The following is a 20,603-nucleotide window of genomic DNA, read 5'->3' on the forward strand; positions in this document are numbered from 1 at the left end:
AACGTGTACCTTCTAAACTCATTCCTTATTTACATAGAGTATAACTCCAAGAACGTATCCATGTTAAATGTCAAGAGACTAGATGTGTATCTCGTGGAGTCAATCCCGGTCAAACACACAAACTCCACGGTTTATATTGAGAGGTTTTCAAGACGTGATTTTTAAGTAACCCTTCTCAAACGATACACAAATAGGAAGATAACACCCTTTGTTCCAGAGACATAAATCCTGATGTCAAGTTAAAAAAAAGTAACAATTATCGATTTTTAGAAGGAAAATTATGGTAGCTTGGATGTAATAATTTTCACCTAAAATTATGTCGGCTGTTGGCGCAGGCGAAGTTGATTCATTTCTAGTTAAGTCACGTTAATGTTTTTATATTTAACTATACATAAAAGTCGAATCATACCCAGACATTAAAGTTTAATATCTTGTGAATAGGATACGACTTAAATGCACATTTCGTATACAATTTACCAGTTTTATTTTCAACCACTGTCATGATTCGGCGTTTTACGAGATGGACAAACAATCTTATAAAAAATGATTTTTACTTTTGAAATATTGGTTAACTAAGCTTATATTTTAATTTTTAATTGTGCAGCCTTATCTGTGAGCATCTCTATGTACAATATGGAATAATAACTATAAAAAAAATTCCAGGCATAATAATATTTTTTCGCGCATTTTCAAAATTAAATAAATATCAAAAACTTTTGGTCACAAACTTTTGTAATTTGTAGCATCTATAACCCTTCCTTGGGATCATGTGAGGTCTCTTGAAAAAATTGGGCCCGATTGGTTCAGATGTATTGACGTTTATTGGATACAAATGGAAGGCTAACATTACTTTATTTCAACCACTCTCACAGTACAACATATACTGGGCAGTGAAGAGACCTTTCAATAAGCAGTAAAATATAAAAGAATGAATAGGTTGTTTTCCTTTAGAAAATAAAACAAAATTATAATAAAAATTGTTTATTTATGAAATATTATTGAAGGGTCTGTTAGCATAATTACAAGTGCCAAAATGTAAAGATTGTCATGTTTGATTTACAACGGTACCCTTATACAAGTTGTCTGATCAAGATTGAATGGGATTTTAATGTTTTTCTCTTTGTTAGTTGAATACTTTCTGTTTAAAACAAATTTCCTGATTTCTTATGAGGACACATTGGAGGAAAATGTTAGAAATTCAAAGTAATAAAAACGAAAATTTCTCCCACATTTTTGATCAGATAAAGTTTTACTGGATACAATTGTGAATCAGGCATGCTTCTCTGGAAATGGAGGGTAGCTTGAAATTTCAAGGACAATCCCTTCAGTGAAGAATGACGAAATGTTATTTCAACCATTATCTTGTGTCGTCTCAATACCGATATCGTCCCACAAAGATAAAGACTCGTGCGAGCGCAGATCCCGCAAATCGTCCTCTAGAATATACATTTAAACCTTTAGATGAAATTCTAATGTGTCAATCCTTCTTAGATACAATTTAAAGATCTTCAGCTTTGATCATATCTTATTACTTTGATGGAATCTCACAAACTTTCATCAAATCTCGCAAAAGTCCGATAAAAGTTTCGAGAGAACTTAAAAAAAACTTTTTTTAATCTCCCATAACTTTTATATAATCTAATAAAGAATGAATTTCTTAAAACTTTAACATAATTCCATCAAACTTTAATGGAATCGTACAAAGCTTTGAAAAATCTCTTACAACCGAATCTCCCATAAGTTTGATATAATCTCATAAAGAAAGATTTTCTCAAAACTTTAACATAATTCCATCAAACTTTAATGGAATCGTACAAAGCTTTGTAAAATCTCTTACAACCGAATCTCCCATAACTTTGATATAATCTCATAAAGAAAGATTTTCTCAAAACTTTAACATAATTCCATCAAACTTTAATGGAATCGTACAGAGCTTTGAAAAATCTCTTATAACCGAATCTCCCATAACTTTGATATAATCTCATAAAGAAAGATTTTCTCAAAACTTTAACATAATTCTATCAAACTTTAATGGAATCGTACAGAGCTTTGAAAAATCTCTTCAAACTAATAGAAATATAAAACTAATAAAAAGATTACTTATAATACATCTCCATCATTAGCTCCAGTTCAATTTCCTAAAAAAAAACATTATTTTATGATATAAAAAAAGGATATTTACAGATATTGCTTTGGTCTTCAAACGAAAAAGTCTCATTTTCTTGGAATCTATTGTTCATAAATTAATTTTAAAAAATGATGACTAGTTCATCTTTAATGTTTTTCAACTTCTTTATCTTTGCAACTTACCAAATAATCTAAACCTTTGAGATTTTAAAATTTGAAGAATTCACAAGTAAGATAAAAAATTTCCACGACATAAAGTTGCAAAGATGGATAAGTAAACTAAAGTTTGAGGCATGTGTTTAGTTTCTTTCCATTGATAAGGTGTGAACAAAGATATATTTAGTTTAGATTGATAAGATCTGAATAAAAATAAACCTGAGATATCCTTAGTTTAGATTAATAAGATCTGAATAAAAGTAAACCTGAGATATCTTTAGTTAAGATTTATAAGATCTGAATAAAAGTAAACCTTATATATCTTAAGTATAGATTGATAAGATCTGAATAAAAGTAAACCTGAGATATCTTTAGTAAAGATTAATAAGATCTGAATAAAACTAAACCTGAGATATCTTTAGTTTAGAATGATAAGATCTGAATAAAATTAAACCTGAGATATCTTTAGTTTAGGTTGATAAGATCTGAATAAAAGTAAACCTGAGGGCCTGGAATAGTTTCAGCTAAAGAAAGGGTTCCCTGATGAACACCAGTTTTTATATAGAACGAAGATCTAAAATTTTTTTCATATTAATGCTAGAAAGGGTGTTGAAAAAACAAACACTTCACAAATTTTTCTCTGACAGGCTTAATTATTACCAGATATTAAGGAAATTTAATCATAATGTCTCTAGACATAGACGTGTCTTAACCCCCGGAACTTCCAGAAGAAATGCTGTGTCCTTTTTAGGAATGTATAATATAAATAAATTTGTGGCTTAAAATAAAATATCCGATCTTTGCGTCAACACTAGAAACCCCTGTCAAATATTGCTATTTTCAGCTTATTTATTACCGTTCAGCTCCTGGGTGAGTATTATCAAATGAGTTCCTTTTGTAACTGTAGTTATGCAATACTGCACTAGGTTTGCATTTATACCAGTTTAGTTTCATTATTCGTTTATTTATGTAATTTCTTTGGGTTTTTGGACTGCAAAATTCACATAGATCCAGACCGTTTTATCAACTTTCCAGACTGAATTAACTTTGAAGAGTCGCAATGAATTGGCCCTTATAGCCCCCCCCCCCTCCCCGACATGTACATTTTATAATCATAAAGCCCTTGTTTTTTCATCTTCTGGTTTTAATAAGTAATTGGCAAAATTCTCACTATAATAACAGCATTTAACACTAAATCCACGCTAGAAAACTATATCTTCCATATTATTGATTATTTAATGGATGGTCACCTAATAATCCATGTACAAGATATTTTGAAGGAAAAGGACCGTCATCTTTTGAATCGATATGATTATATAGTTTAAGATCGTTATTTGTGAGAACTTGTCTACAAAATATTTATCATGCTTCAGCATTATTTAGTTTTAACTCATGGGATGAATTTTTGATAAGTTTGTACTTAAGAATTTGATATGGGACCATTGGCTTTGTCATTCCCTTTATGTGATTATTGATTGTCAAAGAATTAGGGACCAGAGTTTCTTAAATTGTAAATAAAACTGCTATCAATACACGTAAAGTTACACCAAAGAATATCTAGAAAGTATAAACGTTGAAGCAAGATGTATTTTTTACAAAATGTTAAAATCTATTTTGTGGAAGCAGAAGTACAAACTTTTTCAAAAATTGTTAATTTCTCGATCTTAAAAAAAAATTGGCATTGGAAAAATATGACTTTGGGGAAAGTTGAGAAAAATATGAATTAAAGGTAAAAAAAAAACTTTTTTAACCCCCTTCCATCTGGCCATCTTTAAATTAACGGAAAGAAAAACTAACACAAATAAAAAGATTATTCCTTTATAAACATAGATTACTAGCTGAAATGTAGAGAAAATATTTTGAGCTTTAAAAAATCGATTTTTTAGTCAATGTCACCCCTAGGATACCCACGGCTTCCCTATTCAAATTTCAGCCAATTTGGTCCGGCCGTTTGGCCTGCTATAGCTAACAGATAATTATATACAGGGTGTCCCAATAAACATTTAGAGATGATTGAAAATTCGTCTTCAATATCCAATAATTAATGACAATGAGTTTATCAAAAAAAAGTTTTTAAGTTGTATAAGCTTTCCAAAAAGTGGTTATCCGTCTTTGCATCTTAAAAATGTACAGATATACTTTATTGTTATGTAATAAATTGGAATCTAGACAAATTGATCAAATAGTTTATCAATTTCTTAGGTGCAATAATGGTGTACTACAATTTGGAAATCCCAAGACTAAAATGTTTTAACTGAGATACTACCAAAATTGTGTTAATGCAATGATGTCGCTTTGACCAAAGACATTATAGAAGTCATCATTTAATTACCATGTTTATTGGGACACCGTGTATATATACGAGAAAAGATATTTATTATATAGATAGATATATTTATGTTTTTTGGTTGGGTTGCACGTCAGCATGAAAACATCTGAACCGACTGGGGCCATATCTTTGTGGTATCTCAGTCGTGCCACCCTTGAAGGCTGTTTTAAAAAAAAGTCAGGGGAAAAATTTTCTGTAAAAGATTTTTTTGTTTAATTCTTGAAATTTTCAGCTTATTTACTAGAAGAAAAAACATTGTTTAATAAAGTATACCTTGGAGCTTGTTGTACCCCAGCAGCTGCTATGGACCGTATAAAGTATACCGTGAAGCTTGTTATACCCCAGCAGCTGCTATGGACCGTATAAAGTATACCTTGAAGCTTGTTGTACCCCAGCAGCTGCTATGGACCGTATAAAGGTTAATGTGAACTTAGCAGTTATGTAGTCGTACTGAAAAATAACTGTTAAAATATTATTTCCAGTGACAAATATGACCATTTTATTTGAAATCTCTTTTTCATTTTTTTCTGACATTTTCGAAGGTAATTTAGGAAAAAAGTTATCTCAAGTATCAAAATCATAAAATGACATTTTGATAGGAATTTAATGAAGTTGTGTTCATGTCAAGCTCTCCTTAAAAATAAAGTTGAAAAATTTTTTTTTTCTAAATTTGTTGGTTAACATATTTAAAGAGAAGATATTTTTCTGAAAAATCAAAATAATTGTTTAACTAAAGCATAATTGCAAACTTAAAATTTTCAGCTGAGCTTTTATAATTAAAGCCCGACCCAACATAATATAAAATCAAGGTTTTGTTAAGACCAAGTCTTAGGTTTGCTTCTGATTGGCCCTGATTCTACCAATGAGTATTTAACTGCTTTGAATTCCTGTTTGCATATGCAGACAAAACAGCTGACAGGGCATATTGTGTACAGGAAATGTTGTGTACAGGAACTGTTGTGAACAGGAAATGTCATATACAGGAAAGATTGTGTACACGAGTAGATGCATTGTGTACAGGAAATGTTGTCTGCAGAAAATGCTGTCTACAACAAAGGATGTGTTCATGAAAGGAAGTGTACATGAAAGGATGTGTTCATGAAAGGAAGTGGAAAAAATGTGTTCATGAAAGGAAGTGTAAAGGAAAGGATGTGTTCCTAAAAGGAAGTATACAGGAAATGGATGTGTTCAGGAAAGAAAGTGGACAGGAAAGGATGTGTTCATGAAAGGAAGTATATAGGAAAGGATGTCTTCTTAAAAGCAAGTGTATAGGAAAGGATATGTCCATGAAAGGAAGTTTACAGGAAAGGATGTGTTTATGAAAGGAAGTTTACAGGAAAGGATGTGTTTATGAAGGGAAGTTTACAGGAAAGGATGTGTTAATGAAAGGAAGTGGACAGGAAGGGATGTGGTCATGAAAGGAAGTGAACAGGAAAGTATGTGTTCATGAAAGGTAGTATACAGGAAAGGATTTGTTCATGAATGGATGTGTTCAGGAAAGGAAGTGTTCAGGAAAGGAAGTGTTCAGGAAAGGAAGTGTTCATGAAAGGAAGTGTACATGAAAGAATGTGTTCATGAAAGGAAGTGTACAGGAAAGGATGTGTTGATGAGAGGAAGTGTTCATGAAAGGAAGTGTACAGGAAAGGATGTGTTTGTGAAAGGATTTTTTCATGAGAGGAAGTGTATAGGAAAGGAAGTGTTAAGAAAGTGTATAGGAAAGGATGTGTTCATGAAAGAAAGTGTACAGGAAAGGGTTTGTTCATGAAAGGGTGTGTTCATGAAAGGAAGTGGTCATGAATAGAAGTGTATAGGAAAGGATGTGTTCATGAAAGAAAGTGTATGTGAAAGGATGTGTTCATGAAAGGAAGTGTAAAGGAAAGGATTGTTTGTGAAAGAAAGTGTACAGCAAAGGAGGATTTACATACCGAAGCGCTTTGCATTGTGAATAGATCAGTTCCACCCTGTGCAATCTAGTTAATTAGGTTATTAATAATACATGAGAAGTACATTGCATATTGTTTGTATATATAAATATTTTTAGTTAAAAATTAGGATATGAAAATTTTAAAGTATTACTATTCAATTTTTTTTTAAATTGTAAATTTATAAAAAATAATATTGGAAAAAAATCTACTAATGTTTTATAAAAAAAAGTTTTAAGAGAATAAACTTGTAGATAATATTGTTATTATTATTATTATTATTATTATAATTATTTCAAATGCCTTGAGAAACCAATTGATTATAGACCTGTAAGTCCGCTATCAGAGATATGAAGTTAAAAGATACTGAAACTGGCTGGAAAAATTAAATTGTCTCCATATTACGAGGTATGTTCAATAAGTTTAGCAAAAAAAAATTTTGGTACTTCTTAAAGTCGCAGACCTGTAATTTTTTTTTAGAGCTTATTGTATTAATCCCGGTTGTCTTCTTCTCTTTAACTTTATTCATTAAACTTTTTATTTCTATGTAATCCGCTTATTTCTGTAGGTTTTTTAACTCCTTTGTCACAGCATGGGAATGTATTAAATACGAACTAGAAAATAGGACACTTGGGATGCCCGATTCACAAAACAGTTTGTGCCTTATACTTTCTTTATGAAAAGTAGACGCCTTTGACATGATCTAAAATGCATTAGAGGATACACCAAAAAAAATGTGTGCCTAAAACTTTCTATATATTGAAATGATCAAAAATGCATTAGAGGATAATAATATGGACAAGGCAATAGTCTTCAAGTGAACTAAAAGGGAAAAAGTGTAATGGATAGTGATGTCAGAATGATGAAATGTCAGAGCAGAGAAATCCTTAAAAACCTCACAAACAGCCGACACAATTAAAAGTTTCTCAAGTTAAATTCGCATTTGATTATTTAGGATGAGTTTGACATCTGCAATGGTGCTGAAATCAAAGTTGAAAAGCAAGTTTTGAAAAGGGGCAAAGATTTGGAAAACATTTCCTCCAAAGAGGTGCTAGGAAAAGATACTAATTTATTTGCTGAAATGAAGATTACAACTATCAAAACCTTCAAGGACCCTTTATACAATAAAAGCTTACGCTTTGGCTTTTGGCTTTCCGAACTGCTAGAACGCGCTTAAATGGTTAGTCTGTAGATAAGATATTTAGGCTGTGACAAGTATTTGTGAATGGGATCCAGGAGAAAGCTAATTGTGTCCAACATATTATCTGATCGACATTGGCTGGTCAGAAAATTAAACCAGTATAAGTAAAGTTAACTTTTTAAAAAAAGATAAAGGTGAGACAATAAGAAGTACCTTAAAAAAATTTTTGCAAAACTTATTGAGCATTCAATCGGGGTCAAAACTTATGTATTATCAATTGGCTAAGTGAAGTATTTTACTTTGTAGTCCAAAGGATTAAGTTAAGCAAGTCCTTCTGGATATCTCAATAAAATAGAAAGAAAATATGAGACAGAAGCAATACAATTTTAATTTTGAACATTCAGATTAGTTGCTGTTTATTTGGCAGAAGTTCCAGACTCAGAATCTATTTTAAGCACTAAAAAAGAGAACCGCAGGGTCACATTCACTGTAAATATAGAATGGTAATATAAAATTCAAATATTTAAAAACCCAGAGTCCTTACAATTCAAAAATATATATTTTTCCCACATTTCTCAATAATTTGATGACTACATTCCTGTATAGAAAAAATCCAGTTTTTCTAATAACAATTCAATTTTTTTTTTTTAAATCAAAAACTAAAATATTTTAACCATTCTTTATCTACAGTGTATGTTTTGATGGAATATAATCATAAATATCTTTAGTTTTTTTATGACCAAAAAATCTAATTTAAATCAATTTAATTTTCCTTCTTTAAACATGCAATGTCATTAGATCGACATCTTGTTGACTCTCTTTTGCACCTAAAGAAATATTGAAATACAATTAAAGCTAAAATATTGTTCATCAAATGCTGATACAATTTTATGAGAGTTTGTTTTAAAAATTTAAACCTATGGTTCTGGCCATGCTCAACTCTATATCCTGGAGGACAGCTCACATCTGTGCATTTATACCTCAAATAAGAAAAAAAGTTTAAGTGACCCTCCATTTAAAGATATGTCTGCTTCACAATTTAGTACTCCTTTAACCTATACCAGTAACAATTAGGAAATTTTCATAGTTTTTCTTAAAAATGGCTAACTTCTCTTGTCTCTGCTGCTTAATTCTGAAGTCACTTTTGTAAAACACCAGCAGTTAAAAGATAAATATACAGTTGAACAAACAATATCAAGTTAAAATTCATAATATTAAAATTTGTAGTTCAAAATCAATCTCACCCGCCTCTGGTGTTGTGACAGTTCTGATCTTGTCCTTTACAGGGGTTTCCTTCATTACATTCATCAATATCAGTACACTCCCGCCCATTGGAAGATAATCTGTAGCATAGAATTAAAATTTATTAGCCTGAAAACTAAATTTTGTCCCAGACAGAACAGGGTTTGCATTTAAATTGTTGGTTTTATCTTCTATATTTTGAAAACTTCAACATTTTTAACAAGAGCTCATCTAATTGGTTACCCAGCCCTGCTTTCTTAATACCTGTATCCTGCCGGACATTGGCAACTAAAGCTTCCTGGCACATTTACACATTCTCCTTGGCACATCCCATTTCTTAATTAAAGAAATTTTTATTTCTTTTTAAAATTAATTTATGGATGTAAATATTAAGCTTTCATGTTTTGTACCCAGTATTCTCTTGACACTCATCAATGTCAGAGCAGGTCCTCATATCAGATTGCAGTTGATAGCCTGGTTGGCATTGACATCTGTAGGACCCATACAAATTTTGACAGCTGTGTCCACAGACATCTGGAATCTCTTTGCATTCATCAATATCTGAAAAAGTTTACATTGTCAGTTTCTCATTAAGTTTGCTTTTTTTGTTTTTAGTTCTGTACTTTACATTTGAGAAAAGTGAGATAGTTAAAGTAATTTTAAAGTTTGTTATACCTTTACACCTTCTTCCATCATTTTTAAATCCCTGCTTGCAGATGCATCGATAGGATCCTTCTGAATTTTGACACTCAGAGTCTATTCCACAGAGAAATCTTCCGTTTAGCAGACATTCATTAATGTCTTTACAAACTCCATTAACTTCCCTGTACCCAGGTCCACAAGAACACCGGAAGGATCCAATTGTATTGAAACATGTAGCTCCATGAAAACATTGTGCAGACCCAAGGGCACATTCATCTATATCTTCACAAATACCAAGAGCAGAGTTTAATTTCAACCCGATTTCGCAGTTAGAAAGACATTCATAGCTTCCCATGGTATTTACACATTCCTCCCCTCTTGAACATGTGTTGGGGAAAGTGCATTCATCTATATCCTTGAATGAAAAAGAAATTTAGAAATTGATATTGTGTGGCATTTTCTTTTATTATTATACCAAACAATTTCCAAATGGTCCAGGTTCAAATCCAGCTCCACAGGTGAGTGTCATGCACAAACCATTTTCATCAAGAATTTCTCCAATGTTACATCTTTTCTTTTCACATCTAAAGGATCCCTGGAAAGATTTTATCTATTTGCACAGTATTGTTTTATTTAACACTTCATTCAAAGTCTAAAAAGCAAGAAACAAAGTCATTATAAAGAAAATAAAAAGACAACAGTTGCACTTTCACAGCTAAGATTATGACATGAAGTAGCTTTTAATTCAATGTTCATAGTCCTTATTTTTCTTTACCTTAATATTCCTACAGAAGTAACCTGGTCCAAGTGCATCACAGTTATGCTGTCCATGTGCACATTCATCATCATCTTCACAGTTTCCAGTTTGGAAATTTAAGGTGTATCCAGTTCCACAAGTAGTGTATCTAGCATTGAAAAAACATCAGAAGTTTAAATGTTTTGTGTTGATTTATTTTGGACTGTTTGAAACCATAAATCCTCAGCAGAAACTTAAAATTTGAAACCATAAAGCCATTAAGTGCTTAATCCAAGAAAGCTGACATGCACTATTGCAATCTCTAACAGTGCTATAGCAGTTTTATGTAGCTTTAATGGTTTGTCAGAACTAGATTTAACTTATTTTGCTAAAATCAAATCAATACAAAATACTGTTTATTCTAATATTTACCTAACACAAATAAAGGATCCTATTGTATTTTCACATCTTTGAGAATCCATGCAGTCATTTGTTCCCGCTTGGCATTCATTAATATCTATGCACTCTCCCTGACTTAGCTTAAACCCCAGGGGGCAGCTTTCATTTTCCTGAATTATTTGATTAATTGCTCCAAGGGACTGAAGGCATAAGTTCAAGTAGAAATGTGCACTTAACTTCTGTAGAGAACCACAATTGAATAAAATCAGTTTTCTGAATGTTAAACGTGGAATTCTAATTGGTACATGATCGGACAACATTTAGAAGGGTACCATTGTATATTGGGCATTGCTATGTGTGCATGGAAGATCACTTAAAAATAATCACAGTCTCATTAATTGTATCAATTAATATGTATTGTCCCTGCATGCCAGTCAAGGAAAGTATAAACATTTTATCGAAAATAACTGATCATGGCGCCATAAGTTCAAGCGGAAATGTGCACTTAACTTTAGTAGAGAAACCACAATTGAATAAAATTAGTTTTCTGAATGTTAAACGTGGAATTCTAATTGGTACATGATCGGACAACATTTAGAAGGGTACCATTGTGCATTAAGCATTGCCATGTGGTCATGGAAGGTCACTTGAAAATAATCACAGTCTCATTAATTTTATCAATTAAAATGAATTGTCCATGCATATCAGTCAAGGAAAGTATAAACATTTTATCGAAAATAACTGAAATGGATCTTTTGATTCTACGAGAATTATATCACCTTGAATGTGTCCTGGGACTGGCAAAGAAACTTTCCGTCAGTATTTACACAAATTTCATCATCTTTACAAGGTTCCTCCTCTTGGCACTCATTAATGTCAATGCATGAAATCAGAAAATACTGCAAAAGGATAAGCTTTTCAAAAATTTTTAAAAATAACCAAAAAGGAACTTTGGCAATGTGAACATTGTAATTATTGCCTTTTTAATTAAAAATTTTAAAAATTAGCCCGTTTTTTCTTTTTTAGTTGAGCTAAGGACAAGAGGTAATTAGAAGTAAGTCAGAAATCTACATCTTGCTGCCAAAATATCTAAAAAGCAATAGTTTTTCTTACAGAAAGCTAACTTTCCCTATAGCCTGTTGGACATTCATCATCAGAGGATCCCAATTCTGGTTCACATATAAATGATCCAATTGTATTATGACAAACTTCATCATCCAAGCAGTCATCCAAATCATTTTCACACTGAAGAGAACATATTGGTTACATTAGAAATCTCCATACAAACCAGCCTACAGGAGAACATTTCCTGTACATGAGAAGGTACATGAAATACTAGAGAAGGTTTGGGACCTTGGGAGAAGTTTACTTGAAGTATGATAATCTAAATACATCAGAGGGTCAACCTAGACTATATATTTTCCATAAAATGTGGAACTAACATCTTTTTTTTCTCTACAAAGGTTTGGTCATCTTCACCAAATTTTAAAAACACTGAAGCAATTTTTGTGAATGTGGGTCTATTCAGAAGAAATATCATAAGATGTTAACAATTACCTCATTTTTATCATCACATACATGCATAAGGGAGTTGTATACAAATCCAACTGGACATTGAATATTATCTGCTGGAGCTTCAGTACTAGTTGTAATATTTGACATGGTTGATGTTGTTGTAACAGTGGGGAAAGTAGGATCAAGGTATTCCTGACAGCATGTAGTAAAAGGCGTCTGAAACAATATATTTTTATTTACTGCACGAAAAATTTTGAGTCTTATTTGTCCTTGCAAATCTATGCATTGAGACAGCTACCAACTATAGTCATAACCAGAAACACCCAGAATAAATTTACAGTTAATCAGACAATTTTACCATATGTATATATCTGGTAATTTTAAATGCCCAATAATGGCAGACCAAATTTTAGAATTGGCAGGATGTTTTGTGGTTTTACCACTAAAAGGATTATGGATAGAAAGTTGAATTGTCTGAGTGTATACTACCTCTATGATGCTGTAGCTGAAGTCTGCAGTGCCCCCTCATTTTAACAAAAATTTTACACTGTAAATCTTGAAAACAAAAAAGTTGCAAATTTAACAATTCTCCTCTGACCATCACTTCTTTTGCATTTTAAAAATCGCAAAAATAGTGACTTTTTATCCCTGAATTTAAAGGTTATTTGTCACTAACTTGTAAGCTTTTTTACACATTTGTACACATTGCTCAAGTTCTCATGGTTTACAGTTTGTGTTGCTTTAATGACAAACACAGCTTTAGAAAATGGAGTTAAAAAGCAAGATTAAGACTTTGATAAGAGTGCTATAGCAGTTTTATGTAGCTTTAATGGTTTGTCAGAACTAGATTTAACTTATTTTGCTAAAATCAAATCNAGATAGGCCCCCTGGTCCAAGAAGTGCCCCCCGTTCCATGAAGCTTGGTTGTACTTCAGAGACCCCCAAAATAAAGATAACACTTACATGGATAGTTCCTTGTAAAGAAGTGGCAAGTTTGCTTATTCCAAAATGATCCTGTAATGAGGCAAGTATGCAGATTCCATACTGACCCTGCCACTAAGTTTTCTAAAGTACAAGTTTCTGTTTCTGTTTTATGATAATGACAAAAGGCCTGGATATAAGGATTCCAACACTCAGTTTTTAAAGTACAAGTGTACTTCTAATTTCTGTTTTATGATAATGACTACCGTAGGGCTTGGCGCGTTCCTGGTGGAACGATTGTTCTTTCCCAAGAACGAACGGAACAATCAGGAACGATGCCATCGTTCCGAAAAAAAATGAACGCTAAGAACGCGTTTTAAAAATATCGGAACGGTTAGTAAAAGAACGGAACGGAACAGGAATTTCTTGAAAAGAACAGTTAAAATTGTTAACTCGTTCTTATTATCCAGAACTCATTCTAAGTTGGGAATGCATTTTAAATCAGGAATGTATTCTAAATCCTCTAGAAATAGTTAAAGATTTTTTGATTTAATTACCTGACCCCCTCCCCTCCCTCAACTTTATTATCTAAGCTTATTCTTTAAACCCTAAATTTAAAATTTATAATTTAAAGTATTATTTTCGGCTGTGAGCTTTACTGAACTTTATATTAAAAAATCGTAATTTTTTACTTTTTAACCAACTCTTTTCTATAAAACTTTTGCCTTGGATGGAATTGTTTGTTACTAAGAACAGAAAGGGGGATGGAAACGTTCTTGATTAAGAACAGAACAAGAGGGATGCAACCGTTCTTCATCTAAGAACGCCAAGAACGGAACAGGAAGACCATTCTTCTAATCAGAACGGAACTGAACAGGACGGAAAGGAATGATAAAAAAGAGGAACGAGAACGGAATGATTTAGCTGAAGGCCCTTGTTCTAGAACGGAATGGAACAATTTTTTTAAAAGTCGGAACGTGCCCAGCCCTAAACTACCAGCATGGATTAGGGCAATGGCTGACTCCGAAAGGATTCTGAAACTTAGTTTTCTAGAGTACAAGTGTAATTCTGATTTCTGTTTTATGATAATGACTACTGGCGTGAATGAGGACAATGGCTGACGCAAAAGGATTCTGACACTCAGTTTTTTAAAGTACAAGTGTACTTCTGATTTCTGTTTATCTGAGGCATGAATGAATAAGTTGCCTACCTATTGAATATGGAAGTGCGAATGAATAAGCCGCCTACCATTTAGATTACAATTAAACCAATTGATGTTTTCAGCTCAAATTAAGCTGGTTACAAGCTTAAAAATTTTGATGCGAAAGGGTTGCCACACTTTGCATACAGATCAAAAATTGTCTCTTATTTATGTATTCTTGTTACAAGAGTCAAAAATTCTATGTGTAAGGTATGCCAGAAATTGCAACCAGTTTGAAAATTGTCTCTTATATATTTTTTTGTATTCTGGTAAAAAATTTCAGAAATTTCAGCCAAATAAAAATTGTCTCTTACTTATGTATTCTTGTATTCTTGTCTTGTATTGTGATCCCCAGAAACTGGCTGCAAGTTGGAGATCCTCAGAAACTGTTGTAGATCCCCAGAAACTGGCTGTAAATTGGAGATCCTCAGAAACTGTTATAGATCCCCAGAAACTGGCTGTAAGTTGGAGATCCTCAGAAACTGGCTGTAAGAAGTAGTACCTCATGAACTGGCTGTAGGTTGTAGATCATAAGAAACTGGCTGCAGGTTGTAGAAGTTGAAATCTGTAGTTTAGTTGTAATATTGTGGTACATGTTTTCATGATATCCTTTGTTTCCAAGGTTGGGAGTGTTGAGTGAGATTCACTTTAGCATGATAATAGATAGTATTTATTCTGCATATAGAAAGTTGCACCAACCCTATACGTTCTTTGTAAACTGCATTAAAATAACTGGCCTTTGTTAACAAACTATGAGATTACTTCTACGTCCAGGTTACCATTAAAACATCTGATTATAGTTATATCAGTTGTATGTGAACCCTGGATGGAGGAGCTAAAGACTCACCTGATCATTTATGGAATGTAGATTTATAAAACTCATTTCTAGTATATGTCTTGTCCTTAAATGTATTCTATATTTTCTATTTCTAAACTATTGTATTTTTTAGTGTACAAATAACTGAAGAATAAATATATAACCAAAGAATAAAGATTCCTACCTTTGCTGCCAGTGTATCTATGAGATTACACTATGATTCCTACATTCAGTTTTTGGGTTATCCACAATTCATTCAACAAGAGTAGTCACTGCTACTTTTCAATTCTTCTTTTTCACTCTCCACACTCTGAGGCAAGGGTGACTGTTCTATGAGGATGGAATCCTTCTTCTCAATGTGTATCTTCTTTGCCGGTGAAGCTTCTTCTCAATCAGTATTTTGTTGCCTGTGGAGTTTTCTTCTCAATCTGTATCTTCTTTGCCAGTGCAGTTTTTTTTCTCTTTCTTATCCTTGTTAGACGCAAGACTTGGGCTATTCATTTAATATATTTGTAAAATTAGATTGTAAATTCGTTTGATAAATTAATTCTGGGTCTTTCTGATCATGACTATGGAAAAGCAAAAAAAAAAGAAACTAATTCTGCCAAACTTAAACAAAAACTTCTGAAAGAGCTTGAAACAAACTCTGTCCGGAATAACTTTGAAATTTGTTAACTAAAAACCTGAGAGAATTCAACACAAGATGGAAACAGATGCAGTAGAATGCCATTTACACTGCTATCTTTATTTGTTTTGAACTCAAGGGAAAAAGTCTTCTATGCATATACTTAAGAAATCATTAATAATGAGAAAAATGTCAATAGTCAGCATTTATTTGCCAATTTGTTGTAAGGTTTGGATGTCCTACCTCCCAGGGTTCTCCAAAAGACCCAGCTATTCCTGAACACCTCTGGGACATTGATGCAACAGTAATGCCAAGAGTGCATGCCATGCAGCAGTCTTTGTAGGTTTCTTTCCCTATCTTGGATTCCAATGCAGTAATATCACATTCCATTCCATTCAACGCTGCTGTTTTTCCAAGTAAACATTGTTGTTCCCGCCTCCTTTTTGTGCAGCAAACCTGAAATAAAACTTAGGTTAACTAAACCCACACCATGGGAATATCCTAAGAAAATTCTTGAATTGTTACTGTTTTTCCATTATGAGTTATGACTCAAGGTCTATAGATTCAATTAATGTTTACTGGATTTATTATTGTGGAAAAAGTAGAGATATGCATCGCTTTTGTGATTGAATTTTTGAGAACAAATGAAATTTGTTTTGAACAATGGCCTCATTCAGAGAAATAAAACTAACAATGAGTAAATTATTTGGATCATTCAAGAGAAATAAAAAAGGATAATTTTTTACTCAACAAAATAATTTTTATGAAAATTTTGATAAAAACAATAATTTTTTACTGAACAAAAGGTTTTCAAAAAAAATTGGAAAATTAAAGGTTTTTTGCTGAACAAACAATTTTTTTTCTATAAACTTAAGAAAAAAAATCGTTTCTTACTAAACAAACGTTTTTTGAAACAAACGTTTTTTGAAACAAATTTTTAGAAACAAATTTTTAGAAAAAAGTAGGTTTTTTACTAAACTAACATTTTTTTATACAAACAAACAAAACGGAACAATTGTTCACTGAGAAAAAAAATCAAACATAAATCGAAAAAAACTTAAATTTTGAGAATGATCTAAATCAATTTTTTAAAACAATGAAAAAAATGAACAAATGGGTCTCTCACAAAAGATAAATAAGCAAAATGGAAAGAAAAGTCTAATTAGTCCATCTGTAGGAAAAAGAAGTCTGGATTGTAAATTTTAGACTGATTCAAATCTGATTGATGATTGATCAAATTTATAATATTTATACCTCCATTGTTGCGATACAAAGCTGTTGCATTTCTGGGATAATATCTTTGACAGGAACAGGAAAACTGTCACATTCTTCCTCTACTTTGTTTCCCCAGTCAACTCCCTTTAAAATTTAAATTCTTAGCAAACTACGACTCTAAATTGTTAGGCACAGCTAAATCTGATCCAAGGCCTATGTCTTGATTTAAATCTGTATAAATAATTTTATGTTTTAAAAAAATTCGAATTTGAAATATTCACCTGATTGCAACATGAGTCTACGCTTCCTAAAACGGGTGACAATGTTTGACCAGATACTGAAGTCCTTAAATTATATTGACATCTAGTCTGGATTTATATATTTTTTAAACTATCATGCTGCAAAATCATTCATTTTTCTTGAAAATCATTTACTCCGCCCCTTGGGAAGGTGAATTCTTTAAAATACATGTATACCCACTAATCAAGGTATTATAATCTACATTTGAAATTACAGAATTGCTTTAATTTTTTTTAAGTTACTACTTACCCCAACAGCAGTAGCTGGATTAGTATTTTGGTCATTCTAAATTAAAAATAAAATTACTAGAAGGATATTTTTATTCGTTTATTCTGGTCAATGGCCTGTTAACAAATAGCAAGTTATTAAAATTAGCGATGAATTTTAATCAAAAACGGAAAAAAAAACTGTTAATTATGAGATTGTTTAGGGAGGAAAGTAGCTGTACATGAAAAATAACAGAAATTGAAATGATAAAGAATGACAGAAACTCATTCATTGAACAAAACCCTTAATTTTTTAGCTAAGAACAAAAGTTGTACTCAACCATTATTTTAATTAACAAAGGGGTTAAAAAATGTCTGCATTTTGTTCCTCAAAATTGAATATAAGAACATGAAGTTGCCGCTTGCATAAGATAATCTAAATGTCCTCATAAATTGCTTAACAAATTTTGAATGATCCGATTTCAATATAAAATCTTACTCTAAAATCACTAACATTCCCTCTAATTACATAATAATACTGCCATGTACATATTAATTTCATAAAATACATAAATCCACCCGTAACAATTGACCTTCTATCGAAAATCTGAGAATAAACATGGGAACAGATACGAGATCTAAAACTAGCAGTTTACAAATCATAATTGACAATCTAAATTCTAGAGGATGAAGCGTTTTCATTATAACTCTGGCGAGTAAAAATAAACCGTCACAAGATAAAAATCCATTTTTACATTGTAAACAAATTTTTGAGTACATTTTAAATGACCTTTACACATCGGGACAGGTAAAAAATAGAGAGCAATTTTTGTTCACTTCTTTTTTGAATATCCAAACTGAGCCTTCATTTTAAAAGTGGTGTGTTCAATTCACAAAGTTACCCTTACACCTTTGTCTCTAATCCATGGTGAATGGGACAAAATGAGTAATTGTAATTGCGTTTTTAAAGTGGATTTCGGATTTATGATACAGAGAAAAAACTGAAAATTTAAAGGTTATCTTTGGGAATTGGAAATGCCACTCTTTAAATGAAGGATAACAAAAAAGTTTACAAATGCATGTAACATTTAATTAATAAGCAAAGACTTAAAAAATTCTTACGTCTCATCCTTTGTGGGCGTAAAGCCTATTGTTAAAAACATGATAGTTAATTTAATGTGCAGCTAGACAAATGATACTGTTCTTCAAATACTGTATCCTGTATCCTGAATCTTGTATCCTGTATTGTTGTCCTGTATTCTGTATCCTGTATCCTGTATCCAGTATCCTGTATCCTGTATTCTGTATCCTGTATCCTGTGTCTGGTTTTTGGTATCCTGTTTCCAGTATCTAGGTCCTTTATCAAGTATCCTGTAGCTGTAGCTGTAGCTGTAGCTGTAGCTGTAGCTGTAATTTCGTTTTTAAAGTGGATTTCGGATTTATGATACAGAGAAAAAACTAAAAATTTAAAGGTTATCTTTGGGAATTGGAAATGCCACTCTTTAAATGAAGGATAACAAAAAAGTTTACCAATGCATGTAACATTTAATTAATAAGCAAAGACTTAAAAAATTCTTACGTCTCATCCTTTGTGGGCGTAAAGCCTATTGTTAAAAACATGATAGTTAATTTAATGTGCAGCTAGACAAATGATACTGTTCTTCAAACACCGTATCCTGTATCCTGTAGGAGAAAATTCATCCAAAATCCTGTATACTGTATCCTGTATCCTGTATCCTTATCCTGTATTCTGTATCCTGTATCCCGTATTCTGTATCCTGTGTCCTGTGTCCTGTATTCTGTATCCTGTATTCTGTATCCTGTGTCCTGTATCCAGTATCCTGTATCCTGTATTCCGTATCCTGTATCCTGTGTCTGGTTTTTGGTATCCTTTATCCAGTATCCAGGTCCTTTATCAAGTATCCTGTAGCTACATTAAAGTGGATTTCGGATTTATGATACAGAGAAAAAACTGAAAATTTAAAGGTTATCTTTGGGAATCAGAAATGCCACTCTAATGAAGGATAACAAAAATTAATGCTTAATGCTAAATTTAAATCTAGAAAATGTTCTCTAACAGTTTGCTATTTTCCACTATCTGACAGAAGACCGGAGCAATAGGTTTTTCATTGTCAGAAAAAATTGTTCACTTGGAAAAAACGATATTGCATTTCAAACCACAAAGACATTGCTGATATACCTTGGAAAACCAGCTTTGTCTGGACACTTAACTCTCTCTTTACAAGTCCAACCACTAAACTTAGAACTTAAATCAAAATAAAGAATATTCTACCGAGTTCCAGAATCCACATTATTGAGTCATGATCGAACAGACTTACTACTTTATAAATACAGAGGTCAGAACTTTTGTGTGAAGAATCTTAAGTAAGAAGAATCCGATGGAGATTAAAGCTGAGCTTAAGCCCGAAACTCATGACACAAAAGTCCTCACTTCAAAGCTGAAAACTTAAGAATTGGATACATTTAATCTTGATTGCTTGATTTGAATATCCGATGTGGACACTTTATCCGCTCTTTAATTTTCTTTTTTCTCCCCAGTCTCTGACCAATTAGAGTTCACTTATTAATCGGCAAAATTTTAAATATTCCGATTTCACGATTCGTTGAGTAAAATACACTTTTGTTGATACAAACTTAAGATCAAATTAATCTTGAAATTAACAAAAAGAAGAGATCCAAGCATTGATCTCGATATCCACAATTCTATAGTTTTCAGCTCAACCTCTACTTCCCTTGTTATCTGAAGATGAATTGGGTTAAATAGATCTAGAATTGTCCAGATTTGTCAAAATTATTAAATCATTTTAGAAGTGCCTACCGTTGCCCGTAGAATTAAAAAAATCGATTTTTTAGCCTATGTTTCCCCAAAGGTATCCATGGGCTTCCTTAAAATGTGAGCCCGGTTGGTTCAGCCGATTGGCCAATTTTAGCTAACATATGAATATATGTATATCTATATAATAAAGCTCTTCGCTCATATATATTTGTTTGTATGTCACCTATAGATGGCAAAACGGCTGGACCGAATGGGCTGACGTTTTTTGAGGGAACCCTTGAGTACCCCGGGGATAACATAGTCGTAGAAATA

General features: G+C 32.2%; 2 protein-coding genes across 2 annotated transcripts in view; one reads left to right on the forward strand and one right to left on the reverse strand.

The window, feature by feature from the left end:
- Positions 1-20,603, forward strand: part of LOC111700474 (prolyl endopeptidase) — a 42,669-nt gene that overhangs the window by 17,569 nt on the left and 4,497 nt on the right. The gene's annotated exons all lie outside the window — the stretch shown is intronic.
- LOC111700466 (fibulin-2) lies at positions 969-20,229 on the reverse strand. The gene is made up of 23 exons (XM_023471383.1): positions 19,695-20,229; positions 17,538-17,573; positions 17,270-17,333; positions 17,028-17,132; positions 16,017-16,229; positions 12,252-12,425; positions 11,823-11,939; positions 11,474-11,593; positions 10,728-10,864; positions 10,335-10,464; positions 10,035-10,154; positions 9,593-9,974; positions 9,328-9,478; positions 9,182-9,253; positions 8,920-9,018; positions 8,593-8,655; positions 8,448-8,502; positions 6,863-6,910; positions 6,538-6,582; positions 4,986-5,062; positions 2,785-2,857; positions 2,101-2,138; positions 969-1,436 (listed from the first exon to the last, which is right to left on the reverse strand). The coding sequence occupies exons 2-23, from the start codon at positions 17,570-17,572 to the stop codon at positions 1,373-1,375; spliced, it is 2,382 nt and encodes a 793-aa protein (XP_023327151.1). The 5' UTR covers position 17,573; positions 19,695-20,229; the 3' UTR covers positions 969-1,372.

Source organism: Eurytemora carolleeae, unplaced genomic scaffold (genome assembly GCF_000591075.1).
Source record: "Eurytemora carolleeae unplaced genomic scaffold, Eaff_2.0 scaffold88, whole genome shotgun sequence".
Taxonomy (NCBI): Eukaryota; Metazoa; Arthropoda; class Copepoda; order Calanoida; family Temoridae; genus Eurytemora; species Eurytemora carolleeae.

Coding starts and splice junctions, on each gene's coding strand:
- LOC111700466 (XM_023471383.1), bottom strand. CDS start 17,572: ATGACCAAAATACTAATCCAGCTACTGCTGTTGGG. Junction 10,465..10,727: donor GGATCCTTTATTTGTGTTAG/GTAAATATTAGA, acceptor TTTCAATGCTAG/ATACACTACTTGTGGAACTG. Junction 8,503..8,592: donor GAGCATGGCCAGAACCATAG/GTTTAAATTTTT, acceptor ATATTTCTTTAG/GTGCAAAAGAGAGTCAACAA.